General features: G+C 41.3%; 1 protein-coding gene across 2 annotated transcripts in view; it reads right to left on the bottom strand.

Moving 5' to 3' along the window:
* LOC126475446 (heparan sulfate 2-O-sulfotransferase pipe) overlaps positions 1 to 26,802 on the bottom strand; it is a 291,703-nt gene that overhangs the window by 41,753 nt on the left and 223,148 nt on the right. For both annotated transcript variants that reach the window (XM_050103309.1, XM_050103308.1), the window contains exons 5-6: positions 15,663 to 15,742; positions 1,873 to 2,029 (exon numbers count right to left, since the gene is read on the bottom strand). In XM_050103309.1, the coding sequence (XP_049959266.1) occupies positions 1,873 to 2,029; positions 15,663 to 15,742 (237 nt within the window). The remainder of the gene's footprint in view (positions 1 to 1,872; positions 2,030 to 15,662; positions 15,743 to 26,802) is intronic.

Raw genomic sequence — 26,802 nt, 5'->3', positions numbered from 1 at the left:
TTACAAAAGATGTGAACGTAAACTTCAGTTTAGAACAGCACTTCCCTCCAGCGCTCAGTGTTTCCCCTACAGCGCTCTAGCGCCCCCCCACAACTACCATTCTCCACACACTTCCCCACCCGAACGCGCATCTAGCGTCCATGGTACTTTGCGCGCACTACACTGCTGGTGTCATACTGTGGGGAGTGATTGGGGATGATTTAATGTCACGACTGGTAGTGATGGACGCAACTCAGATCACAAAAGTATGTCACGAAACTCCTGCATCCGCGTTTCTTACCTCCCATGCGGCCGTACCGTTGTGCCATTTCTCACCAGGACGATGCTCGTCCACAGATGGTTCGTCTCTCTGTGTAGTGTCTGTGTGACGCTGAGGTACTCTGGTGGCCAGCAAGAGCACCAGATATGTCCCCGATAAAGCATGAATGGCACTAGCTCTGATGTCAACGCCATCCCAGTGCCAATACTCGGGATATCCAGGACCGGCTACAACAGTTATGGACCAGCTTGCATCAGGAGAAGATGCAATGGCTTATTGTTACCCTTCCCAACTGAAACAGTGCATGCATCCAGGCCAGAGGGGATGCAGCGTTATACTGATAAATAGGCTCACAGTGCCAAGTTATTTGACTCAATTTTGTAATTACTGAAAGAACATCTTATTTCCTCTCAGCCTATATAGTTTTATTTCGTTTCCTCCTCCCCTTCTGGATGCTTCGCTTCTTTTGTCAGATAGTATATTTCTGAATGTAAGTTTGTAGAACTTTTTTCTAATTGAGACTAGTGCTGCAAGAGAGTAGGATACTTTTTGTTAAACACCTTGTATAAAGGAGTGTTTCATAATTCATGTTACACACTTCTAGAGGCTGTAGAGGGGACTTAGTAGATAAAGTTATACGTAGGAATCCATGTCCGGCAATGTCATCCAACGATTCTACAGAGCGCATATATAAGATTCCGTGACGATATTACAGACTTTCCAGGATGATGGAGAAGGATAACTGTATCAATTTGAGATAAGGGTCCCTGCACCAGAAATGAACGAGTCGAAAGTTATGAGCAAAAACCGTTCTGATACCTCTGATATAGGCAACTTTCAGAGATGGTAGTATTGACCAAAACAAGGAAAAATGTCCAGTAAATGTGGACTCTAAAATGCATACCTGGGGAGCTATGAGCACTTGTTCATCTTCGCTACTGTGAAATATCTCCTCTATTGAACAAGTGCTCATTTCTCCTCAGGTACGCAGTTTAGAGCCTTTGTTTACTAGACATATTTTCTCATTTTCGCGCATTCTAACACCTCGAAAGTTTCCTTCCGTGCAATCTTAGCAACAACGGTACCAGTACATGTACTCCACTGTCAGAGGTATCGAAACGGTTATCGCTTATAACTTGCGACTCACTCGTTTCCGGTACAAGGACGCTTATCTCAAATTGATACAGTTATCCTTCTCCATCATCGTAGAAAGTTTGTAACACCATCACGAAATCACCCTGAATATACATGCATTCAGAGGTGCCTTCGCCTATAATTTTGACGCACTGTAACGACGTTAGATGACGTTTCCGGACATGGGTTCCTATGTAAAACTTTATCTATTAAGTCCTCTCTACAAACTCTAGAAGTGTGTAACATGAATTGTGAAACACCCTGTGTACTAATAATTGTCAAACAAAGCTTTATTTCGTGGAATCGTAACCTACACTAAGCGAATGACCATTTATTGGACCTCCAGAATACGTGTTACAGTCGGTCGCGCAGGTAGACGTATTTTAAAAAAATAGAAATGTATATTTTTCTATTCGATAACCAGCGACCACTTTTGGTGTGTTTGTAAGCCACATGTGAGAGACAGAGAGGCATGTTACCTTCTTGAGCCAGCGCGGGTCCGGCAGTGGGATGTCAGGGAATGCCTGCTTGCGCTCCACGTAGTACCAGGGCGCACGCACGTAGTAGTACCACGAGATGACGCGCTCCACCGGGTCACGGACCAGGTTCACGTAGATGGGCTCCGGCAGGCCGTACCTTGTGGGCAAAAGGCACACGCAAATCAACAGTATGCCAACTGAAATACCTAAACAAAATAAAGGCACGTGGGCTTGTGTGTGTGTGTGTGTGTGTGTGTATGTGTGTGTGTGTGTGTGTGTGTGTGTGTGTGTGTGTGTGTCACAATATTTTGCTTGTCCACACTTCTAAGTACATCATCAAAACAGTTTTACGTCTTTCAGTATGTATTAAATATGGATTACAGACGGCTCTTTTGGTCAGATCAGTTATTTCAAATTATTGTAACTGACTGGAAATTATTTACTTATCCCTAAATAATATCTGCCCTCCTTGCACCGTAAATATTCTTATTGAAGAATAATAAGTTCGCGTAAAGATTGCCTGAGGTCAGACATTAGACTGTTCCCACAAAGAATGAACATTTCGTAATTTGAGAATGGAATGTATCTTTCTACAACTCACTATCCTAGTTTATTCACAAAAAATGCACTTAGGCTCACTTCATAGCAAATACGGTAAAATATCTGTTATTATATCTTTCTTTTAATGAATAGCTCATAATTTCGCCAGGTTAGCGTAAAGCTGAAAATCTGGTCATTGATTTTCTTTTAAGAAAAGAAATAAGTTGAACAAATATCAAATAATTGCTCGTGACAGTTGATAAGTAATAGAAAACCCATTTACCATTTCAAAGAAGGAATCTGTCCCTAAATTAACGGTCTTTGTTCCAAATGCAACAAACAGCGTCTGATTTCACAGACTGCTCAAAAACACATTACTTATTTCTGCTTCATCATTTACATGTACTCGAATTTTTTCTCACAATATGCAAAACATAATAATTATTCCACCTTATGGCTAACTGAAACTTCCTGGCAGATTAAAACTGTGTGCCGGACCGAGACTCGAACTCGGGACCTTTGCCTTTCGCGGGCAAGTGCTCTTATGGCTAACTGTTAACAAAATGGACAGAAAATCATACAAACTATTCCCTAGCATGATATCAACTTACTTTAGTGTGGGTCTCGAGGGAAGAAAAAGAACGACATACAGAATGTCTACTTTTAAATATTATTTTATACAAAACTTAGTTTACGTGTTCTTGCAGTGAATTGAAGTTGATAACTTTTACCAACATGTACAATGAGTTACAATACTGATAGTCTTTGCCTTTCACAATGTGGATAATTTTAAAATTTCATAGAGCAATATACTTAGCTCATAATTTCAGAGACTGTTGTCTGTCTAGTTACATACTGCCTAGACATCTGGAGACTAGGAAGTTTGAATAGTTCTTCCACTAGAGTCTATCGTCGTCACCTTCACTTATGTTTTCGATAGTCATACACTGTATGAAAATGGACGAAAAATACCATCGCGTTAGCATTAGTCTCTATCTGCCGTTCCACTGCTTTTAGGATTCTGATATCTACTGCAAATCATAATTCTCTGTGATTTACATATTTTTATGATCGATTGGCATCAGTCTGGAACAACGAGAATGCAGACTTGCAAGGTAGGCAGATGTGAAAAGAGAAATACCATCTTTCAAAGCGAAACGTAATCTTACATGTTCTATTTGCCAGACTTCTCCCCGTTCGCTAAGTGATGCCGATATGAAGAGCAGACTGCTTACCTTCGTTAAGGCACCAACTACTTGAAATTTGTGTCGAGAACCGTATTTAAGTCGCGAGGTTCTGAAATTTGAAAGATCCAGGGGAAAGTCTTCGAAAGTGGCTCAGACTATAGAAAAAGAAAAAATGCAAGGCCTAGGGGTTTTTTGAAAAATTAGATGAGGTACGCTATGTGAATTAGCGATATGTATTTAATTTGTTTTTAAAAGGAAATTAACAGAATAGTGCACAATGTCCAGAATGTGACGAATGAACGCACGGGAACTAATCCAACACACCGACTCCGGAGAAACTCCCCACCAAACATTCACTCTTATTGTGCTGTCATGTATTCTGAGTCGCCTACGTGCTACTATACTATTAAAGAAACGTCTATAAAATAAAGTACATTAAATTTTAGTTACATTGCTAAAGCAAGAAGAGCAATAATCGCAGGACGAATACTATATATTAATATTCAGTAGTATAGATACTTCGTAACAGTGTGACATTGCTTCTACTTGAAATTGACAGAAGCTAAAAATTCCCAAAAAATTTGTTACAAAAATTACTGACGCAATAAAGGGGGAACAGTAAAAATAATAATAACTGTTCGACAGATTTTTTATGTCTTCGTAAATTTATTCAAATGAGGTTTTTACATTTCAGTATTCACAAGGGAAGGGAATGTCACCACACTGATAAGCATTAGTTCTTATATTTAAATTAAGGAATGTGTGAAAATGAAATTAACGAATCACATATTTCACAGTATCTGTGTGTCCAGCAATTGTCCACTAGTACTTCCAGCCTTCCTTCTCATTTAAACCTTTTCGCACTGGCAGCAATGTCCTTATAGCACCTCGTGTTTTGTTCATCGTTGAGTGCTTAAAATCTTTGGACATGGCTAAAAGTAAATCTTCAGAGACATCCAAGCTTCAAGTTTGTGGCTGTACGTGGGCAGATCATGTACGAGCACGTGTAATTGGGCGCTTCGTTGTTTTCGAAAAATTCTGGATAAACATTCTTAAAACTAATCCACTCCTTGTCAGTTTGAAGAACGTCATAGAACTAATTAGCCTGTAAAAGTATCCTAAACTGTATGCTAAACAAGATGACGTCTTTCAGTTTTGTATGACTTAACACAGGAAATTTTGATGTCATATACTTGAAACCTTCAGTTTCTTGTGTTAATCGTTTGAAAAAGTTTTTCATTGGTTCATTATTAGATGAGTCGGAGGAAGTAAAACGACCATACTAAGGTTCTGACACAGATATCTAACTTCTGGGACTGTGTCATTAAAAAATCTATCCAGACTCAAGTAAGGGTACCGCTGGTCGATTGTGATAACAGATACACCCTTAGTAAGGCTTTGGGACCCGCCATGAGGAAGGTGATATCACCCGACGAACTGATTTCGGGTGTAGGCGCAGGAACAGAAGAGGTGCCACCAAAACGCGAGCCTAGGACGGAGTAATGTGTCGGTGGAAGGAGTCAGAGATGAGATGCTGGGTGCCAATGTCTGATACAACGGAAGATAGCTGTGAGCAAGGGTGAGGAGAGATAAAATAGTCAGCCCCCAAGCGATCACTTCATCTGTGCGCCTGACGACGATAACGTGGTCGCTTGCCGAAATACTTTGAGCTATTTCGTCATGAAGTACGGTGGGAGAAGCTCAATAATCACATCCGAAGTAAAATGTGTTTAGAACAGATCATTTCTTCACTTTGTACATTTTTTCTTAAACGCTGGAGTGTCTACTTAATGCCAGATTTTTATGTAACTAAACTCACAAACTCTTTTCTCCCATTCACTCATAACAATATTTGAGGTAACCCTAGTGCAATCGTGACACAAAAGATGTGCCTCTGCGATCATCAGTAAAGGTTGTTTGGTGTACATAGTGTTCAACGAGAAAATTTTTGTCTCAGCAGCTACTGTAACCGTAACTGTCACTTGTTTACAGAGAGGGTGCAACAATGTTGAAACATTTAACCAAGAACATATCTCATATCAGGTTAAAGGGGCTGAAGTGAAAATATAAACGTAGCTATTCTACTGAATAAAAGCTCCTAATGGATGGTTCTAACAGCTCACTAATGCACCCAAATTACATGTTGTAGCGAAACGGAATTAAAATGAAGCATTAAAGAATGAGAAATACTATGTAAACTTTCTTATTTACTGTGGATTACTCGTGATCGAGTAGATCGTTGCTACTACACCACAAAAAAAATTGTTAGCATATTGTGGTTGTAATAGTACATTAAAAAGAAGGCAATAGTTTTAACCCGTCTTTACAGCAGGCATTCGTTTTAACTGAAGAGCTATGCAAGTTAGTACCGCGTTATTTATTACATCCAGAAATTTGTAAATTGTATGTCACTCTTTTTAAAATTGGGTTTTCTACAGACAAGGATAAAAAGAACGAGCCAGTCTACGTTGTGAGGCGCAGATCTCTTACAACTCTTAAACTAAATCTGTGAGTTCTCAACCCAGAAAGTATAACATTAAGATAACTTTAAAAAATAAATTATCCTTTCTTAGTATGATTTTACTTTATTTACTTAGGCGACTCTCTCTTATACTGTTTTCGTAAATGATAACGTAGCTTTTTTGTTTTATCTTTGCTACTCTGTTCTCCCGTTGTTTGTTTAATAATGATAACGTAACTTTTTTGTTCTATCTTTGCTACTCTGTTCTCTCGTTGTTTGATTTTATTTGCAGTGTCAGCCGTATTGTAAGATGAATTACATCCGCAGTTAACTACAATTTTCTTATACTTGACTATTCAAAGATTGTGATCATTGCATTAGAAATTGTTCGGCTGTGGTTAAATTTTCTCTACGCAGTACGTATTTTAATCGATGAGGGTCTATTTCTTAATTTATTTCCTCTACAAATCACTTTTTTCAATGTCGTGCCTCTGTATAATTTTTCTATATCATTGGCCCACAATTCTTAATTACAAATAAGATCAATCTGATAAGTAAACGTATTTCCTTCTATCGTTGTTTTGTCATTAACTGCTTTTGTACGTCTGATTGGCCGCGTTCCGTTTCTCTTACGCCTTCCTTTTAGGCAGCCGTTGACACACGAGAGCGGCACTGGCTATCATTGCGCTGTACAGCAGGGGCTCTCAATGACACCGCAGACATCTAGTGTAACATTTCTACATACTTTACAATACGGTGCTACACCGAAATTACAATTACTTTTCGAAATATTATTCAAAATTATTTTAAAAGTGGATAAACTTATCATAATATTACTGTGTTATATTGGAAAGACTCACAGGTAATTTATGACATGTAAAAGAAACTACAGAAGTCTGATCGAAAATTACAATAAAGTATAAGATATATAAAGTTCACTTTCTTTGGTGGCACTGCGGTTCGGACGCTGGACTCGCATTCGGGAGGATTGGGAGTCAACTTGAGACTGAGTAAGCAGTGTTAAATTTTTCCTGCGTTCCCTGAATCGATTAACGCGAGAATGGTTATTTTGAGAAAGTATTGAGTCGATTTTCGTCTCCAGTCCGAGCTGGTGTAATGTGGTCATTGTTGTGGTTCCTTAAAATTTAATCTAACTTCATTTCCTTTCGTGTTTTTCTGTCGGTGATCATGGCAGAGGTTCTGACATTGCAAGAACGTATCGTCAACAACATAACAGCAGAAATTTCAGAGTTTGTTTGCGAAAAAATGAAATCTAGGAAAAAAGGAACTGTAGTTTTTTTTATTCTTTCCTCATTGGCCTTTAGGTTGATCTCTGATGGCTGGATGATTTCTCCCAGGTACTTAAAATGTGGTACTTGTACGATTTTCTCATGGGTTGTCACAATAGGCAATTTGTCTTGTGACACTCTTTCTATGTACTGGGTTTTCTCATATGACATTTGTAGGCCAGTTCTTTTTGCAATTTCGTGTAACTTCTCTATGGTGTTAGTGGCATCTTTTCTATTATTTGTGAGGATTGCAAGGTCATCCTCAAAAGCTAAACACTTCACATTGAATCTATTATCTTTTCTAATGCCAATTTGGATTCCTTTGACTTCTTTTTCCCATGGCCTGATAATTTTTTCAAGAATGATATTAAAGAGTAATGGTGAAAGTCCATCACCCTGTCGCACTCCAGTTTGGATTTCAAATGGTTCCGAGATATCCCCCATAAGTTTAACCTTGGTGACTGTGTCAGTTAATGTTTCCCGAATGATTGCTCTTGTCTTTCTGTCAATGCTGAATTCTTCCAGCGTCTTGCAGAGCGCTACTCTGTCTATTGAGTCGTAGGCCTTTTTAAAATCTACGAAAGTAACCACTGTGTTTCGGGTGTTTCTCATCTGGAGAATCATTTTCAGATTCCAGATCTGCTCTATGCATGATCGTCCCTTGCGAAAACCAGCCTGGTATTCTCCTATTTGTGGGCCAGATTGTTCTTCTAATCTATTCATGAGAACTTTTGATAGGATTTTATATGTAACCGGTACGAGTGAGATACCCCTGTAATTATTTGGTTCAGTTTTGTCCCCTTTTTTGTGGAGTGGATGGACGAGTGCGCATTTCCATTCAGAAGGGATCTGTTCTGCTTCCCAAATTTTTAATATGATTTTGTGAATTTTTCCTGTTAATCTTTCATCATTTAGTTTCCACAGTTCTGCAATAATTCCATCTTCTCCTGGGGCTCTATTGTTTATCAGTGTCTTGATAATTTCTACTATTTCGTTGATGGTTGGCGGTTTAGCGTCAGGATTTGGTGTAGACGTCTCGTAGTGAATATCCTCTGTAGGTCTTTCGCAGTTGAGAAGTTTGTTGAAATAGTCTGCGAGGATTTGGCAGTTATTCTTCGTGTTAGTTTCTAGTGAACCATCCGGTTTCTTGAAACAAAGATTGGGTGGCTGGTATCCTGCAATATGTTCTTTAAACGTCTTATAAAAATTCCTGGTGTTGTTCTTCTTAAAATCTTGTTCTATCTCATCTAGTCGCCGTTAGTCATAATTTCTTCTTTCCCTCCGAATAGTTTTCGATGTTTGTTTTTGGATTACTAGAAATCGTTGCCATTTTTCTGATGTTTTGTGACTATTGAAGTTTTTCCAGGCATTGGTCCTTTCTTCTATTGCTATTATATTTCACCACCTGTGTTTTCTCCTTCTCGGGGGGTGACCCAATTTCATCGTCTACTTTATTATAATGTACGTTTAACTTTGGAATTTTGCTGACATATAGGCATATTTACGGCTTTTAACCGTTCATTGCGTATTTTAAATCGTCACATGTCGATGCCATATTGTATTCCTATATGTTAGTATAGTGTATAATGTTTAATGTTACCACGCTTTTTGCTACAATAGCTGACTTTCTTTTATAATTAATCAGTGTACATCTAATTGTTTAATTTTTTGCTCTGGCCCGTCAATTTCCTTGTCGATTTTGGATTAGTTCACGTACACCACAGTAATAGTAATTGTATGAATACACTACACATCACACGTTGTGAAATGTTATTTTGCTTTTTTTTAAATTGTGTGTTCAACATTATTTAGATTTAGCTGCATATCCCATTTTTGAAAAAAAGACGTAAGCACATATACATGGCCCAGAAACATAGTTATTGTACATACATTTTTAATAGCCGCACAAAAAATTAACGAAAACTTAGCAGGTGTTAATTCTCGAGAAGACTTTATATACCGGCCGCATACAATGTGATTCCGTATGAATCTAAAAAAACGGAGGAAGTAGAAAACGGTCTACAGAATATTTTTTGAGAGGTAACTTGTGTCCGCGAATCGACTTTGGCAGGAATGGATTATTTTGACCTATCGTCCTGAAGGTATCTCTATTACATGTCATTCTGTCCCATTTGGCCTCATTTGGAGGGTGCCAATAAAAAGCATTAAAATAACGTAAAGACCCAGACATAAGAAGAAGGTATTCGGTCTTAGCTGGAGTCTACATCTACATTTATACTCCGCAAGCCACCCAACAGTGTGTGGCGGAGGGCACTTTACGTGCCACTGTCATTACCTCCCTTTCCTGTTCCAGTCGCGTATGGTTCGCGGGAAGAACGACTGCCGGAAAGTCTCCGTGCGCGCTCCAATCTCTCTAATTTTACATTCGCGATCTCCTCGGGAGGTATAAGTAGGGGGAAGCAATATATTCGGTACCTCAACCCGAAACGCACCCTCTCGAAACCTGGACAGCAAGCTACACCGCGATGCAGAGTGTTTCTCTTGCAGAGTCTGCCACTTGAGTTTGCTAAACATTTCCGTAACGCTATCACGGTTACCAAATAACCCTGTGACGAAACGCGCCGCTCTTCTTTGGATCTTCTCTATCTCCTCTGTCAACCCGACCTGGTACGGATCCCACACTGATGAGCAATACTTAAGTATAGGTCGAACGAGTGTTTTGTAAGCCACCTCCTTAATTGATGGACTATATTTTCTAAGGACTCTCCTAATGACTATTTCCTATTTATGGCCTGCCACGTCAACCGATGCCGTTCCTCTTGATTAGTTACTATGCAGACATCTAGATCCAATTGTTAATGAGACCACCGTGGGCATAGGTATGAAATTAACTGTCAGTATTGCAAACGTAGTTCTTGAAATTCGAATTACACCACGAACATTTGGTGGGTGCTACTGCGTTTCGTACGTCTGCGTCTTACGACGCGCCACGGCCCTGGATGTCTCCATTTCGAGAGCTACGAAATCGTACGTTGTTACGTCAGTGTTGTGAATGTTGTAATACTAACTGATTCTTGTAAATGACTGTGAACCTTAGTTTAACTATGCATCCATACATGTAAGTAATATCTACAACCCAAGGTAAATAATAAATCAATTAAACGAATTAATACCGCAAACAGATCACAATATCGGAAGATCTATTACACTCCGCCCCTCTTTTAACTGGTTTTATACCTCTCATATTTTCAATTACAGACACTTAGTAAAGTATTACCATTTTGTTTGTTGATTTTCCTCCGACTTTACAGAACGTTTCTGAAGTTATCAACAAGGATTTGTACCAAAATATTGAGAAAAAACATTATTTTCGTAGTATTGATCACGTACCTTCTATGGTGCGGCCACTGATATCAAGCAATTAAGAAACGTAACGTTTCGTGTGTCTCGTGTCATCACAACAACTTAGGACAGTACAAAACAAGCGGAATAAATGGCCAAGCCACATAACTATATGTTACAGTACAAACGAGATGCGACTAACGTAGTGCGGAAATAAACATGTTACGGGCTGCATGACCAGAGATGGAACGCCTTTCTCCAGTGGCATGTCTCCGGTGCTCTGACTGTTTCTGGAGAATTTATGTCCTCCGTAGCAGGAAAGCGGTGAAAGTGCCTCGGAGACCCGTGGGCAGTGTGACAAGAATGCCTCGGTGCATTGCCCACTCGATCTACGCTTCCCGACGGAGAGCACTAAGCGAAAGTTCTAAAGAATACTTTCTTCAAAGAGGTAGATACGTTTTACTCTTTAGAGGATGTGACGTTTTGAGCTGGCAGGAATACGTTATAAATACAAATTAAGAAATTCTGTAATATTTTGTTTGTTTTATGAGGCGAATAAATTGAGAAAAAATTTTAAGGTTTTTGAACTTATCAGAATCACCGCCCTCGTTCGAATCACTTCCTCTGTGCATGAGTATCGGTATGCAACTTATCATTGCTTTGTTATTAGCCGCAGCTTGAAGTTTTGATGTCGCGGATATGCGACCGAATTTCACGTTACAAATCTGAAGGTTTTTGTTCGACCTTCTAACGACCATAGAATTTATCAGATACTTAACGTGAAATTCACCAGCGGAAATACTACACATGTGTCATCACCGTCATCGGCGCAAGAGCCCTGTGTGAACCTTGGTCTTCTGTAGAAGATTATTCCATTCTTCTCCATTGGGTGCCGAACTCCAATTTTCGTTATGTCCTTTCTGACACCTTCCTTCTATTTTAGCTTTGGTCTTCCTACTCTCCTGGTTCCTCCAGGCAATGCGCTGAATACGTTCATAACTATTCTATCGTTTGCTCTCAGCACATGTCCTGCCCATTCCAGCCTTTCAATCTTAATGCAGCTGACAATGTCTGGTTAATTATACAGATTATGTAATTTATAGTTAAATTTCCTCCTCCAGTCACCATTTTCTTCCAATGACCTAAGAATCTGTCTCAAAATCTTTCCTTCAAATATGCCCAGTTGTTTTTGGTTCAAATGGCTCTGAGCACTATGGGACTTAACTTGTGAGGTCATCAGTCCCCTAGAACTTAGAACTACTTAAACCTAACTATACTAAGGACATCACACACATCCATGCCCGAGGCAGGATTCGAACCTGTGACCGTAGCGGTCGCGCGGTTCTAGACTGTAGCGCCTAGAACCGCTCGGCCACTCCGGCCGGCCCAGTTGTCTTTCATTAATTTTTTTAAAGTCCGTGTTTCAGCACCATATGTTAGCAAAAGCCTTCCTAAAACTTTATGCATCATAAGTTTACTTTTCCTGAACAGCAGCTTAGATTCCAGATATTTTCTGAGGTCATGGTAGCACTTGTTGGACAATATTCGTTTTTGAATTTGAGAGCTGGCATTGTTCTTACAGTTTACTTCTGATCCAAGGTAAGTGAAACTACTTATGACATCAGACTTATAGAACAAGTTTCTTTTGGTTCGGGCTCATTTGAATAATCTTTCTTAGTTACAGGGAAATGCTTAGTTTTTCCTTCCTTTTTCTGTAGGTACATATTTCTAGCAGCCCTTTGAATACTTGTAAAGGTTTGTTTCATTGGTCTTGGCGTTCTTGCAATTGTATCAATATCATCTGCATATCCCAACACCTGAACTGATTTGTCCCTTCCGTATTGATGGTCGTATCTCCCAGAACCTTTTCCAAGGCCATATTAAACAGAAGTCAGGATAATTCGTCTCCCTTGCCTTACTCCTGTTTTGCGATCACAGCACTTGATAACATATTCTGTATTTTAATTTGAATCTGAATGTTTTCCATAGTTGCTTGACTCACGCAATCAATTTATTGGGAATGTCTATCTCTTACTTTGCTTATACAGGTCCGCTCCAGCAAATCCTCATGTGCGTGCTCCGTAGAAAATCACGCAGATTTCTTAGTGTGCCTCTGAATTAGTGACTGTTTAAGGTAACTAAGCGTGAAGTTAAACGCACCAAAAATCGGTGTCATTAAGAGGATGCGGTGAGATGACGGGTTAGCGGAGTTTCCGGTAATACCTCATCAGATCATGAGGAAACGAAGAAGATTGTCGTTTGACTAAAGCCAGGCAAAGAGCTTTTACACTGTGTGTTTTATATGTATTTCTCTATTACGATTGCTATTGGAAAATAAGTTATTTGTAATTTTGTCAAAACAGACATCAGCTGCATAATATATTTCTTTTTAAAGCGGAGAACCGAAAAGTATTTTTCTTGTCACAAACCTAAATATGTATTTCATTGTTCTTAATTTACTCGCCTTACTCTCTGTTGCTTTCTTCTGTTCTCGAATCAAAATGCACGATATCGTCATTAATTTGATTTCATCGGTATCAACATTTTTCCACGCCTTTCTAAGAGTTTCATCCTCTTAAACAGAAAAAGAGCATGTTTCCTGCTAAGGACCAAATCATTTGTATACAGGACACGTTATGCTGAATTTCCTTACATTCATAAGAAAGCAGTGGAAAACACATTATTTTTCTCTGGGTTTTTAATCCCACGCAATAATACGAAAAATTCGAGAGATTTTTGTTTGAAAATGTATCAATGATTTGTTACGCATTCCGATGAACTATCTGTTTGAAGCTCCCTCGCTTCCTAGTCAACCAGAAGATGTCTGAGATTCCGACTGAAACGACGTGAAACCTTCGCCTAGGAAATACCGCTAAGTGACCAGCACTAATCAAAGGTTAAACTAGTTACCATAAACAGAATGTATTTACACATTTCATCGGAGTGTGCGGTGACTTTTAACTTTCAATCAGATTAAAACTGTGTACCGGCCAGGGACTCGACCTTGGGACGCAGGTCTACCTGGGTTGCAGGTTCGAGTCCTGCTCCGGCACACAGTTTTGATATGCTAGTTACATATAAAGTACGTCAAAGTCCATTACTTTTACTCTTGCTAAATTAATGCGATTATACTATTCCAATACGACATATTTACTACACACTGTCATGGTAGGGAGGGGGGGCGGATTGTTATGATTTAAAGGTCTACTACGATCAGTCAACAAGTAGGCGTCACTATTTTACAGTACATAATTTATAGGAAGTATCAAAAAGACTGTACAAACTTCGTGATTTGAAAACAATGTTCATAAAAGCTCTGCTATCAAATGCTCATATGACCTATGCTAACGAGACTGTAATATCTGTGTGTGTGTGTGTGTGTGTGTGTGTGTGCGTGTGCGTGTGTGTTTGTGAAAGAGGGAGAGAAGACTGTGCTCTCATTTAATTTTAGAAGAGGACAACTTCCGAAGTAAATTATTTATTAATGTTTAGAAGATACTGGTTCTGCTGAAATGACTACCGCTGTGCGGCAATGGAGACTACAGCAGTGTTTAGCTCATCGAACAAAAAATTAGTAACCCCTAGAGAAATTATTACAAACATCCTTTGCTACCATGTAATTCCGGCACTGGATTTGATAAACACCTGGATTCCATTAGGAAGTGAGTGCACACGGCTGTGCAGGTACGTCACATTCAGGTTAAGCCACTCTCTGACTACCTAATCGCGCAATTGCACCAAATTTCGGGGATGCTGACGATGTCGGCGTTTTACCCTCTCCTGCAACATGCCCCATCGATTTTCTGTGGGTTCGAGTCAGGTGATTTTACAAGCCAGTCGGGGTGCAGTAGTGTGGGAGACTGTTCTGAAAACCCGTCACATATTCTTCCAGACCGATGAATTTTGCTGTTGTTGTCTTTATGTGCCTCACGCTAACAGGTTGGGAAAAACCTTCAGTCACTGCTTACAACTATTCCTGTCGTCTTTGGAGGCTATTTTAATTCACAAGTTGTGAAACGCGTCTCTGGTCCCTCTGAGTCAGGACCTTTTTCCAGCCACAATTTTGACGTCGTGTTTCGCTGCCACGTGTGTTACAGCACTACTTGTAGACTCGTTAAACAGCCCGCCGCGAAACACCAACAGTTCAGCAACTTCCACGCTGCATGATCATGGTCGCGGGCAAACAAGATTGCCCCTTTTTGCTACTGTCACATCCTCACATTTACACACGTTTACGTACAATGTTCGCATGAAACATAAATGTTTCAGTGATCGCTTCTTCCTTATGCTCACGAAGAGGCAATTCGCGAGCGGTAGAGCACGTGACTCGATCGCTGCGTCGTCTGTAAAGGTTTAACGATTCGTCTGTGCTAATAATTTGTCCGGTAACCTTACAAAGCCTTCGTGTTTCACTACACTACCGAATGATAAGAACCTGGGAAAGAAAATAAAGAATGAAAATCTTAATAATAAAATCCATATACTCTCTTTTCATAGCGTTTTCAATATATTAATGTACATTTAAAACTTCCAGATCCATGGTCAGGAAGTCAACTGTTATGTAATTACCTTCATTGGGATGTTAACACGCCGATGTTGTTGATTTACTATGAGACCACTGTGAAATAACTCCCATATGTCCCTGTCATCTTTGAAAACTGTGAATGTTAACCTGTAGGAGGTACTTCATACTGACTTCATATCAAATCAAGAAAATTCGCAGATATGCATTTTTGGCGGGTTGACTTCCCAGTTAAGGTCAGATAGGCATTTTTGAAGTGTTTACATAGCAGCGAAGGCCCGTATATAACAACTAAAAGTCCGACGCCTATGTTGTGACTTGGAAACGTACTTACATTGCCATAGTAAGGACGCCATGAAAAGTCAATAGACGGATTTAAGTTTGCCAAGAACAGCCTGTATGGCTCCCACGAGAAAAGTAAATAACAATTTCTCTAGTTATATTTACTTATTTTATATAAGAGGAGTGAGTTCAGAAACGTTACTTACTGCGAGAAATTGGTGAAGCAGACGTGTTTGACGTAGACTGCAGGAGGCTCGAAGCTGTTGACGTGAGCCGCCAGCGCCGCCTGCCGACAGTTAAGCATCACGTAAGAACACCACCATATTTCATATGAGGTGTTATTGGTAGATGTATTTGTTACTTCATCCTATAAGAACTCTACATCACTAATATCTTTGTGCTTAAATTTATCAACATATTTGAAAGAGTGTGTGATAAAAATGAAGGGACCACTGCGTGAGAATAATGTAGTGGATGGACGTAGGAAATGAGCTATTATTAGTGATAAAGTGAGAGTAGCCAGCAGACCAAGTCGTTCTGCCGCAGTTAAGAGCACACGAAGTAATCTTGAGAGATTCCTAATGACCTAAATGTACTAAACCCGATTGTTTGGACGTCCTCATAGACCTTAAACGTTACTGATGTAGAACGGATTAGGCTTTTGAAGCCAAAGCAACTTGACTGATTTCATAATTAGACCATTTAAAATCCTCGACCTTTAGACGACGATTGTTCAGAGAAATTGACAGTCATACGTTGCTACTCGCAACGTATTATTACGCTTCGGAAACTTTTAGTAACTTGATTCCCTTGGCAGAACATGTGCCCATGAGCCACATGAGAAAAATTCTCGACACCACCTCACCTGTGAAATGATGCGCTCATCCTCTATCGATTTGTAGATACACGTTTTATGCAGTGATTGGTCACAGTGTGTGGTGTGGCGTTCCAGTTATCTGCAGTGTATTTTCGGTGTTTGTGGGACCTACAGAAATGGAGAGTAAGAATCTCTCGCTTTTCCTCAGCGCATTGTATCAAATGACGGACTGTTTAGAAAACTACTCTCTTCTCATATTAAGAAAACTTCACAAGATAAGGTATTTCATTTTTAGTTCACACACTCGAACATTTTTAATAGAAATTGTTGTAGCATGACAGGCTCCAGGTGTGTGTCAAGTAACGTGCTTGTGGGAGACAGTATGCGTTACTAGTTAACTATAAGAAATTTTCGTTGGATAATTCATTGTCATTGTGGTTGCAATAAATAGTGATTTAATGCCATCTTCTACGTATAAGGGACGTTCAAGAAGATACGAGCCGGAGGCATAATTACATAAACCAGTACTTGTATGTTAGAATTATTGACCCAGGCTGTTGAGACACTTGTCCCATTGTGGCACAAGGCGGTGAATGGCTGTCTCATAAAATTCCCGGGGCTGTGATGTCAACCAGTTCCGCACGTTCAGCTGGACGTCGTCGTCCGAAGTGAATCGTTTGCCCCTCAGAGCCTTTTTAAGTGGACCAAAAATGGCGTAACCACAGGGAGAGAGCTCCGTACTGTATAGAGGGTGGCCAAGAACCTCCCATTTGAATTTCTGCCGGAGTGCCGTGACTGTGTTGGCTGTATGAGGCTTTGCGTTGTCGTAGAGCAGAATGACCCCACGGGTGAGATTGCCTGGTCGTTTTGATTTGATCGATTGGCGAAGGGTGGTCAAGGTTTGCGAGTAACGCTGGGCATTCACTGTTCTCCCAGAAGGGGTCCATTTTGCTCAAAGAAGAACATCGGCGTAACCTTTCCTGAACTCGTCTGGACGACGACGACGTCCAGCTGTAAGTGCGGAACTGGTTAACATCGCAGCCTCGGGAATTTTATGAGACAGCCATTCACCGCCTTGAGTCACAGTGGGACAAGTGTATCAACAGCCAGGGTCAATACTTCTAACACATAGGTAGTGGTTTCTGTAATTATGCCTCCGGCTCGTTTCTTTTTGAATGCCCCTTATATGTGAAGGATCCACTGCGACAGGACAGTCACTATTAAATATCACATTTTACTAAGAAAAAATCTTACAGCAAAGTCAGCACCATGCTGGTAGAGACGATCTCATCATGTAGGTGGTCGAACAGTGATGTTCAACGCAAGCTGTTCAGGGATAATGTTAATGTGAATGTGGATTGTTAGTACCAAAACCGAGATTACAAGATACCGCTCAGTATGGCCCCGACATATAGGTTGCATCAGACACACTTTTGCAAACTTTGAGGGCGACTGCAAATCGTCGATTCTGGTCAGACATCAGCAGCAGCTTAAGATTAATCTGTGGCTGGAACTGTAAGAGGCTTTTTGATACGTCCGTATATTCTCACGGCTCGTCTGACCGATACTGCCTAGATTGACTTTATTCGAAATACTGTTCCAGACTTGCTATAATATGAGATCTTCCAAATAAAAAGAAGCATGTAGTTTATGCATGGAGGGGCTCCATAATATTTCAGTCAGTTTGTTCCTGATGGCCTGTCTGACATTTACCATGCAGATGGATAGGCAGTGGAGGCCCAGTTTCATGGTATGAATGTTGCCCCGACCAAAATCATTTGGGTTATTATTTGGGAGGCCATCTAAAGTAACTGGTTCATTCGGCATACAATACTAGTGCAGTGACGCTTCATGAACGAGTCATGAAAAGCTGTGAAAACGTTACCCACTATCTGGGGGTGTTCGAAACAGCGATGCTGCCCGCCGTCAGACGAGTGCATGAATGTGTAGAAGCTAGGAGGAAATTTTAAACATACATTACGATTTTCCGAAGCGAAGATGCTTTAAAATATTATCTCAACAATCATTCAAAACTGAAGGATTTTTTGACGTGTGTTTACATCGACTTTTTTCCTTGTTTGGTGTGACGAATCAGCTCCCAAAGTTTGTAAAAGAATCTCTCTGATACGCCGTATATACACGATTATGGAAGTAGTAATTGTACAACATTAATTTAAGAATAAAAAATAGGCAAAAACTTGACATCAGCAATGAGATAGTACTTGAAGAGCGCATCTGGAAGTGTGGTTACCTTGACCTACGCAGGAGAGCAGCTATTTGCCTTCATGGCCCGCCGGTTTTTCGTGATTGACGTCAGTGACAGAGGCAATGAAGCAGAGCTACCTGTTTTTGCTTTCAGCTGGAGAATTTCGCCAGTCACAGTTACCGGTGTCGTCACAGCAGCGTTAAAATAGTTGCAGGATGCTGAAATGTTTATCTCACATAGCGGTTGTGGCATTTTGTAGTTGACTGGTATGTTAACATCGGAGCTCCGACTGCGTGGCGTGTTGGGGCCGAGAGCGCAGCGCACCACAAAGGCAGGGACGGCGGCTTCCGGCGTGTGTTTAGACACGCCATCTTCTCCGCCCCGGAACGCCTACAGCGGCCACAGTGAAGACAACGGGCTTCAGAGCGGCCGCTGTTGTCTCGGTCGCAAATCCCGTGTTATCTACACAGAGCAGTGGAAAGTGGGAATCCACGTCTATAGCACATAACAGCCTGACTGACTTAGTGACAAAATGCACCTCGTTCACGAAAATAAAAATCCATTTCGACAGTATACGACATGGTTTCATCATGCTGATGTGAATTCCGATGTTTCCAAGACGTTACATACACTGCTGGCCACCCAAAATGCAACACCCTGAAGGAAGCATCCAAATCAGTGAAATTTGCAGCATGCTTTTGCGGTGACAAGAGATGCTCGTGTTTAGCATTCCAGCGCAGGTGCACATCATGAGCGCCAGGAGCGTTACCTGCAAACGCAATATACAAGGGTGAGTCAAATGAAAACCTTGAATTTTTAAAAAAATATTATTTATTGTGCAGAAGTGGTACAAAGCGGTATCACTTTTCAACATAATCTCCCCCACGCTCAATGCAAGTCCTCCAGCGCTTACAAAGTACACAAATTGTTTTAGAAAAAAATTCTTTTGGTAGTCCACACAACCACTCATGCACCGCGTGGCGTACCTCTTCATCAGAACGGAACTTCTTTCCTCCCATCGCGTCTTTGGGTGGTCCAAACACATGGAAATCACTTGTGGCAAGGTCTGGTGAGTAACGTGGATGAGGAAGACACTCAAAATGCAGGTCTGTGATTGTTGCAACTGTTGTACAGGCAGTGTGGGGCCTTGCATTGTTATGTTGCAAAAGGACACCTGCTAACAGCAATCCAAGTCGCTTTGATTTGATTGCAGGCTGCAGCTGATTGTTTAGGAGACCTGTGTATGATTCACTGGTGACAGTGGTCACTCTAGGCATGTAATGCTCCAAAATTACGACTTTTTCGTCCCAAAAGAGAGTCAGCATAATCTTCCCTGCTGATAGTTTTGTTCGAAACTTCTTTGGTTTTGGTGATGACAAATGGCGCCATTCCTTGCTCGCTCTCTTCGTTTCCGGTTGGTGGAAGTGAACCCAGGTTTCGTCCCCAGTAACTATTCTTGCAAGAAAGCCATCACCTTCTCGTTCAAAGCGCCGAAGAAGTTCTTCACAAGCATCAACACGTCGTTTTCTCATTTCAGGAGTCAGCTGCCGTGGCACCCATCTTGCAAACACTTTGTGAAACTGGAGCACATCATGCACAATGTGGTGTGCTGACCCATGAATAATGTATAAACATGCTGCAGTGTCATTCAGTGTCACTCGGCTGTTTTCCTTCACTATGGCTCCAACTGCTGCAATGTTTTGTGGAGTCATAACTCGTTGTGTCTGACCTGGACGAGGAGCAACTTCCACTGAAGTCACACCATTTGCGAACTTCCTACTCCATTCATAGACTTGCTGCTGTGACAAACATGCATCACTGTACTGAACCTTCATTCGTCGATGAATTTCAATAGGTTTCACACCTTCACTACGCAAAAACCGGATAACAGAACGCTGTTCTTCCCTGGTGCAAGTCGCAAGTGGGGCAGCCATCTTTATACTGATACTGCGACGGTATGTGTGCATCTGCACTATGCTGCCACCTACAGGCCATTCTGCACGCTGTTTGTAGCACGCTTAGCAACTTACAGGATAACGGCACGAAATTTCGATTTGTTATTACAAATTTAAGGTTTTCAGTTGACTCACTCTCGAAAATGGGGAACAGAAGGCCGTGTGGACGTCCTGGAATTGTTCTTTCGTGCGGTTGTTCTGCGTAAGTCGCTTCTGTGTGCCTCGTGGAAGACAGCGAGAGTCTTTAGAGCACGTGTCGGAGTTCGACCGAGGAAGAATAATTGCTTATAGGGATTGCAGATTATCCTTCAGAGAAATCGGTGAACGTGTCGGACAGAACCAAGCAACTGTGATGCGGATCTGTAATCGCTGGATGCAGGAGAGAACGACGGATCGACGGGATCGATTACACTCACCTTGTTGCACCACTACACATGATGACAGGCATATTGTGTGTACTACAGAATGGAATCGCTCTGCCGCATCATGAGCCACATCACAACAAATTCGGTCAGCTGCGCAACAAGCAGTGTCCGCGCGTATCATTCGACGTCGTTTGCGGCGGAGTGGACCGTCCTCAAGGCGCTCATTGCTGCTTTTACCACTGAGTCAACGCCACAGGCGTTTGCGCCGGCAATGGTGTGATGAACGACGGACATGGACTACCGAATGAAACGATATTGTTTTTGCGGCGAATTCCGATTCTGCCTGGAACACCACGATGGTTGAATTAGGGTCTGGAGACACCATCGTGAGAGATTGTTGAATTGGTGCCTTATGCGTCGCCATACTGGTTCTGCACCCGGTATTAGGGTTTGGGGTGGTATTGGAGTCCACTCTCGCACCTCCCTGGTACACATTGGCGGTACAGTAACCAACCAGCGTTACATCTGTGGAGTGCGGAGCCTCTTGCCCTCCCGTACCTTTGGAGCTTGCCGACGGCCACATTGCAACAGGATACTGCGCGACTACGCGTGTCACGCAGTGTTCAAGACTTCGTCGCCCATCGGATTGCATTACTGCCTTGACCTCCCTGTTGCCCTGGAAGCAGAATGGACTGCTATACCCCAAAAACAAATACAGAGCTTCTTTGATAAAGTGCCGAAGCGTGTAGCAGCGGTTATAGCCAGCAATGGCGGCAACACTCAGTACTGATTTCATCCTCTTCCTCACTTCACATGGGGCTGTACTGTCAATGATGTGACCTTTGTACAACGTGTTATCTCACAAGTCAATTTTGCTGTGATATCTCCGGTCCGTCTTGTTGCTGCATTTTGGATGGCCTGCAGTGTATATAATTTTAGGTTCCATCTTCTAATCCCTAGAATAAATCGTTCCATATGACGTTCCTGGACCGTCAAGATAGTTACTTCGTTTCGTGTTTCATGCTAGCTGAAAGCTGAAGCGTGAGAAACAAGAAAGAGCAGTGGCAGAAATGGAACTGTGAAGCCACGAGAACGAGGGTTCCCGGTTCGAGTCCTTGTCCGGCAAGTATTTTCAATCTTCCAGGAGTTCTAAAACAACGCCCACTCCAGAGCGAAAGATTCATTCTGGGTGCAACGAGTTCTCTTTGTTCCATTCAAAGTCTTATTTCCTGGTTGACCATGTTTCGCAACAATAAATGTTCTTAAACATTCTCCACCTACTTCAACAAACTTGTAAGTGCCTACGCGTTAATACTAGTATATCATGCATCTGACTTAACATGAATTAAGTGCCAGAAAAGTGTGGACAGATGATGCCGACTGTTGACTTCATTTATACATTTGACTCAGAGTGAAAAGATGTTAGGTAGGATAAAACTATAAAATATAGAAGCTTCCAACCTTCTTTCGCCCGAGGACTTCAAAGGGTTCAAGACGAAATGAAAATTTTAAAAGAATTTTGTAAAACAAATAGGAGATAATTTCAACCATCAAATATATTCTTTATCCAATTTTAATAAAGAATACATATATAAATTACCCAACAAGTATTGCTCTTCCATACAAATTACGGGTAATGCGACGAAAGTATTTAGTTACATAACCAAAGTTTCAAATAAAACGCACTCGTTTAACGCGATAAGTACGCTGGCAACCATAAAAATACTGATTTAACGTCATTTATGCACATGACGATGACTGACTGATGCTGAAACGCATCGTGCTACTTTATTTGCGATGAAAATGGTCTGTAATAGGAATGAATTCAAAACATGGCCTGGTGTATATTTGTAAGCTTTCGCGGACGGAGTCTGTCTCCGTAAAGTTGTTCTAGTTTGTACAATGATGGACCAATTTTCCTTCAACTTTGGGAAGTGGCTTGTGACGCAGTTCCGTGGTGAGATGGTATTGAGCGATCTCTCACACTCACAGTAACAACAATGTTAGTGGTATGCTTGTATCCATCAAAGCTGCTATCGATACTCTGCAACGCCGGGAGTTGTTGAGGTCACCTGCTAGTGCATAATAGTTTCTTAACTGGTTGCTGCCAAATACAAAAATTAATCCGTCCGTTAAACACGTACAGTTAAGGAGGCGTGCATGATAACCTCGCAGGGGAGGTGATCGCGATAGTCAAGCGGCGCGCCAAGTTGTTGTGGTTGTTGTTGTTGTTGTCTTCAGTCCTGAGACTGGTTTGATGCAGCTCCCCATGCTACTCTATCCTGTGCAAGCTTCTTCATCTCCCAGTACTTACTGCAACCTACATCCTTCTGAATCTACTTAGTGTATTCATCTCTTGGTCTCCCTCGACGAGTTTTACCCTCCACGCTGCCCTCCAATGCTAAATTTGTGATCCCTTGATGCCTCAGAACATGTTCTACCAACCGGTCCCTACTTCTTGTTAAGTCGTGCCACAAACTCCTCTTCTCCCCAATTCTATTCAATACCTCCTCATTAGTTATGTGATCTACCCATCTAATCTTCAGCATTCTTCTATAGCACCACATTTCGAAAGCTTCTATTCTCTTCTTGTCCAAACTATTTATCGTCCATGTTTCACTTCCATACATGGCTACACTCCACACAAATACTTTCAGAAACGACTTCCTGACACTTAAATCTATACTCGATGTTAACAAATTTCTCTTCTTCAGAAACGCTTTCCTTGCCATTGGCAGTCTACATTTTATATCCTTTCTACTTCGACCATCATCAGTTATTTTTCTCCCCAAATAGCAAAACTCCTTTACTACTATAAGAGTCTCATTTCCTAATCTAATTCCCTCAGCATCACCCGACTTAATTCGACTACATTCCATGATCCTCGTTTTGCTTTTGTTGATGTTCATCTTATATCCTCCTTTCAAGACACTGTCCATTCCGTTCAACTGCTCTTCCAAGTCCTTTGCTGTCTCTGACAGAATTACAATGTCATCGGCGAACCTCAATGTTTTTATTTCTTCTCCATGGACTTTAATACCTACTCCGAATTTTTCTTTTGTTTCCTTTATTGCTTGCTCAATATACAGATTGAATAACATCTGGGAGAGGCTACAACCCTGTCTCACTCCCTTCCCAACCGCTGCTTCCCTTTCATGCCCCTCGACTCTTAATACTGCCATCTGGTTTCTGTACAAATTGTAATTAGCCTTTCGCTCCCTGTATTTTACCCCTGCCACCTTCAGAATTTGAAAGAGAGTATTCCAGTCAACATTGTCAAAAGCTTTCTCTAAGTCTACAAATGCTAGAAATGTAGGTTTGCCTTTCCTTAATCTATTTTCTAAGATAAGTCGTAGGGTCAGTATGGCCTCACGTGTTCCAACATTTCTGCGGAATCCAAACTGATCTTCGCCGAGGTCGGCTTTTACCAGCTTTTCCATTCGTCTGTAAAGAATTCGCGTTAGTATTTTGCAGCTGTGACTTATTAAACTGATAGTTCGGTCATTTTCATATCTGTCAACACCTGCTTTCTTTGGGATTGGAAGTATTATATTCTTCTTGGAGTCTGAGGGTATTTCGCCTGCCTCATACATCTTGCTCACCAGATGGTAGAGCTATGTCAGGACTGGCTCTCCCAAGACCGTCAGTAGTTCCAATGGAACGTTGTCTACTCCCGGGGCCTTGTTTCGACTCAGGTCTTTCAGTGCTCTCTTCACGCAGTATTGTATCTCCCATTTCATCTTCATCTACATTCTCTTCCATTTCCATAATATTGTCCTCAAGTACATCGCCCTTGTATAGACCCTCTATATACTCCTTCAACCTTTCTGCTTTCCCTTCTTTGCTTAGAACTGGGTTTCCATCTGAGCTCTTGATATTCATACAAGTGGTTCTCTTTTCTCCAAAGGTCTCTTTAATTTTCCTGTAGGCAGTATCTATCTTACCCCTAGTGAAATAAGCCCTTACATCGTTACATTTGTCCTCTAGCCATCCCTGCTTAGCCCTTTTGCACTTCCTGTCGATCTCATTTTTGAGACGTTTGTATTCCTTTTTGTCTGCTTCATTTACTGCGTTTTTATGTTTTCTCCTTTCATCAATTAAATTCAATATTTCTTCTGTTACCCAAGGATTTTTACTATACCTCGTCTTCTTAGCTACTTACCAAAACTACTTCATCCCTCAGAGCTACCCATTCTTTTTCTACTGTATTTATTTCCCCCATTACTGTCAATTGTTCCCTTATGCTCTCCCTGGAACTCTGTACAACCTCTGGTTTAGTCAGTTTATCCAGGTCCCATCTCCTTAAATTCCCACCTTTTTGCAGTTTCTTCAGTTTTAATCTACAGTTCATAAAAAATAGATTGTGGTCAGAGTCCACATCTGCCCCTGGAAATGTCTTACAATTTAAAACCTGGTTCCTAAATCTCTGTCTTACCATTATGTAATCTATCTGATACCTTTTAGTATCTCCAGGATTCTTCCATGTATACAACCTTCTTTTATGATTCTTCCACCAAGTGTTAACTATGATTAAGTTATGCTCTGTGCAAAATTCCACCAGACGGCTTCCTCTTTCATTTCTCTCCCCCAATCCATATTCACCCACTATGTTTCCTTCTCTACCTTTTCCTACTCTCGAATTCCAATCACCCATGACTATTAAATTTTCGTCTCCCTTCACTACCTGATGCTTAGTGCAGACTTCGGTCGTCTTGGCTGTAGCAGTAGCTAGGTATACACTTAGAATTCGCTCGTGAGGATACCCCATCAAGGGCGGTCGTAAACATTCCCTTAGAAGCCACACAACTTTCTGATTTGTCCTAACCGCTACTGAAATCAATGGCAGCGGCATCAGGAAGGCTCGTCCCCTTTGATTTGAAAATATTGTCTGGTACAACGTTCAGAAGTAATACAATTAATAAAGAACCACAGGCATCATAGTCTCTATTACGGAGATGCGTATAACGAATGTTACTACGCTCCTTTTTTCTACCGATGTCAACTTAGACAATGAATTTTATTACTCTCCTTTTACGAAATTTTTGTGGCAGGAGAGACCTTAGTATATGAGTGCTGTCGTTCTAACTGTACTACATAACCTGATGAAGGTCACCTACAATGTAGGCCGGCCGGAGTGGCTGAGCGGTTAAAGGCGCTACAGTCTGGAACCACACGACCGCTACGGTCGCAGGTTCGAATCCTGCCTCGGGCATGGATGTGTGTGATGTCCTTAGGTTGGTTAGGTTTAAGTAGTTCTAAGTTCTAGGGGACTTATGACCACAGCAGGTGAGTCCCATAGTGCTCAGAGCCATTTTTGAACCTACAATGTAGATGGAAACGTTGATTCACCAATTTACTATATGAGGTCACATCCGATCGAGAAGATCTTTATGTAGAGAGCCTCTGATCTTAAAACATCATAATTCTGAAATGAAATTTTCACTTTGCAGCGGAGAGTGCGCTGATATGAACCTTTCTGGCGGATAAAAACTGGGCTTCGAGTCCAGTAGCGCATACACTTTTCATCTGCCAGGAAGTTATATATCAGTGCACACCCCGCTGCAAAATGAAAATTCACTCTGGAAACGGTCCCACAGGCTGTGGTTAAGCCATGTCTGCGCATTGTCCGTTCTTCAACGGGTGCTAATTCTGTTAGTTTCGCGGGAGAACTTCTGTGAAGTTTAGATACGAGATGAGATATTGGCTGAAGTAAAACTGTTAGGACGGTTCTTGAGTCGTGTTCGGGTAGCTCAAGTGGTAGAGAAAATGGCTCTGAGCACTATGGGACTCAACATCTGAGGTCATCAGTCCAGTGGTAGAGCACTTGCCCGCTTAAGACAAAGGTACCCGGTTCGAATCCCGGTCTGGCACAAGGTATTAATCTGCCAAGAAGTTTCGTTGCGTTTCTAATTTGAAATGTGCCTCTTTTGATAAAAGCCAGACCAAAAATCCATAGGTCCTTGGTTGCATATCCTGTCGGTACCAAAATTTATGTCACTTATC

Source organism: Schistocerca serialis, chromosome 4, assembly GCF_023864345.2.
Source record: "Schistocerca serialis cubense isolate TAMUIC-IGC-003099 chromosome 4, iqSchSeri2.2, whole genome shotgun sequence".
Taxonomy (NCBI): Eukaryota; Metazoa; Arthropoda; class Insecta; order Orthoptera; family Acrididae; genus Schistocerca; species Schistocerca serialis.
This window is presented reverse-complemented; position numbering and strand designations above follow the sequence as displayed.